The following is a 1,536-nucleotide window of genomic DNA, read 5'->3' on the forward strand; positions in this document are numbered from 1 at the left end:
ATCAAGTTACCAGAGTTACTCTGGTCTCATTGGACTTCAATTATGCTGAGATAATGTATCCAGCAATCAAGTTAAAAGGCCTTAAAAAACCCCACAAACACAAAAACCTACCGCTTACACACACCTTCCCCTTCTCATAAGTGAGGTCTGTGAGGCATAGCAAATGCAGCTGCTTCTACATTATCTCCTTTTTTAGCAGGAAGAAAGGCCTGGCCTGAAGGAATAATATTTTGGCCCAAAGAGAGACTCCCTATACTAGCAATCAATGAGAACATAAGGAAAAGTCTGAAAGTCACTAAGAGATTCCACCTAAATGAAGATCTTAATGTTATCACAGCACTTCTAAGCATCTACATGGGTGAAACCTTCTACTCCAGCAGAAACCACACAAGGGAAGGGGACACAGTAGCCAACAGCTGAGCTGTGGCATTGGTTGGGATGAGATGCTGGATCAGGACTGACACAGCAGACCCTGCACCCACTAGCAGAAAACCATCTTGCCTGGACAATTACATCATTGCTGCCTGCTTCCCTGCTTCAGCTGAGGACATCTTTAGTCCCTTGTTTTACCTCTTAAGTCCCACCCAGCAAGACATACACCCACATCCATCCCATTATGCTGTTCCAGGTCATAATAGCACAGCCAAGCTGACCAAGATCTCCTCCTCCCACATCGTATCTCTTGTTGGCCAAGGCAACAGCAATCTGATTGCTAAAGCAGAAGACCCTCCATAAGGTTGTTACCATTTTCCGAATTCTGTCAACAACAGTATCAATGATCTCCTTCCCAATGGTGTAGTGGCCTCGGGCATAGTTGTTGGCAGCATCTTCTTTGCCACTGATGAGCTGGTCTGGGTGGAAGAGTGTGCGGTAGGCCCCATTCCTGATTTCATCTAGAGGGAAAAGTTGAGATCTCATGAGTGTCACTGACACAAGATCCACTGTCTGCCAAGTTACTTGCACCAAAGCAGATGCAGTTTCCCCATGTAACCTGTAGCCTCACCAACAGTTTAGGTGGCCAATGCTACACTTTAGGTAAGGGAAGGTGTCCCCCTGACTAATTCCACCTCCACCCCTCCTTCCCCCAAGATGTTTAGAGCTCTTCCGTGACTTACCAATGACAGTGGGCTCCAGGTCCACAAATATTGCTCTGGGCACATACTTCCCTGATCCCGTCTCACTGAAGAAGGTCCCAAAGGAAGAGTCTACTTGTCCTGAGGGGATGGTGCCATCTGTCTCAATCCCATGCTCCAGGCAATACAGTTCCCAACAGGAATTGCCCATCTGGACACCAGCCTGACCAATGTGGACAGAAATACACTCCCTCTGGATATGGATGGGAAAGAAGAGGTGGTTAAGAGTGCCCATAGAGGAATTAGACTTAAGCTGGCACTTGTAGGTGTCTTTATGGAGCACATGGCCAACAGTCTATTACCAAGAGGAACATTAGCCCAGCTTGGTGGCAGCCAGGGCATTTTCTCCCTAGGAGGCACCCAAGGGCTGCTGAACAAGCAACAGCTATGCATTAGCTTTTCA

General features: G+C 47.4%; 1 protein-coding gene across 1 annotated transcript in view; it reads right to left on the minus strand.

Moving 5' to 3' along the window:
* The window catches only part of LOC104536835 (tubulin alpha-3 chain-like), a 2,322-nt gene extending 1,002 nt beyond the window's left edge, over window positions 1-1,320 (minus strand). The window contains exons 1-3 of the mRNA XM_010179565.1: window positions 1,116-1,320; window positions 735-893; window positions 472-478 (exon numbers count right to left, since the gene is read on the minus strand). Of these exons, the coding sequence (XP_010177867.1) occupies window positions 472-478; window positions 735-893; window positions 1,116-1,284 (335 nt within the window). The 5' untranslated portion in view covers window positions 1,285-1,320. The remainder of the gene's footprint in view (window positions 1-471; window positions 479-734; window positions 894-1,115) is intronic.
* Window positions 1,321-1,536: the final 216 nt, after the last annotated feature.

Source organism: Mesitornis unicolor, unplaced genomic scaffold, assembly GCF_000695765.1.
Source record: "Mesitornis unicolor isolate BGI_N332 unplaced genomic scaffold, ASM69576v1 scaffold1260, whole genome shotgun sequence".
NCBI lineage: Eukaryota > Metazoa > Chordata > Aves > Mesitornithiformes > Mesitornithidae > Mesitornis > Mesitornis unicolor.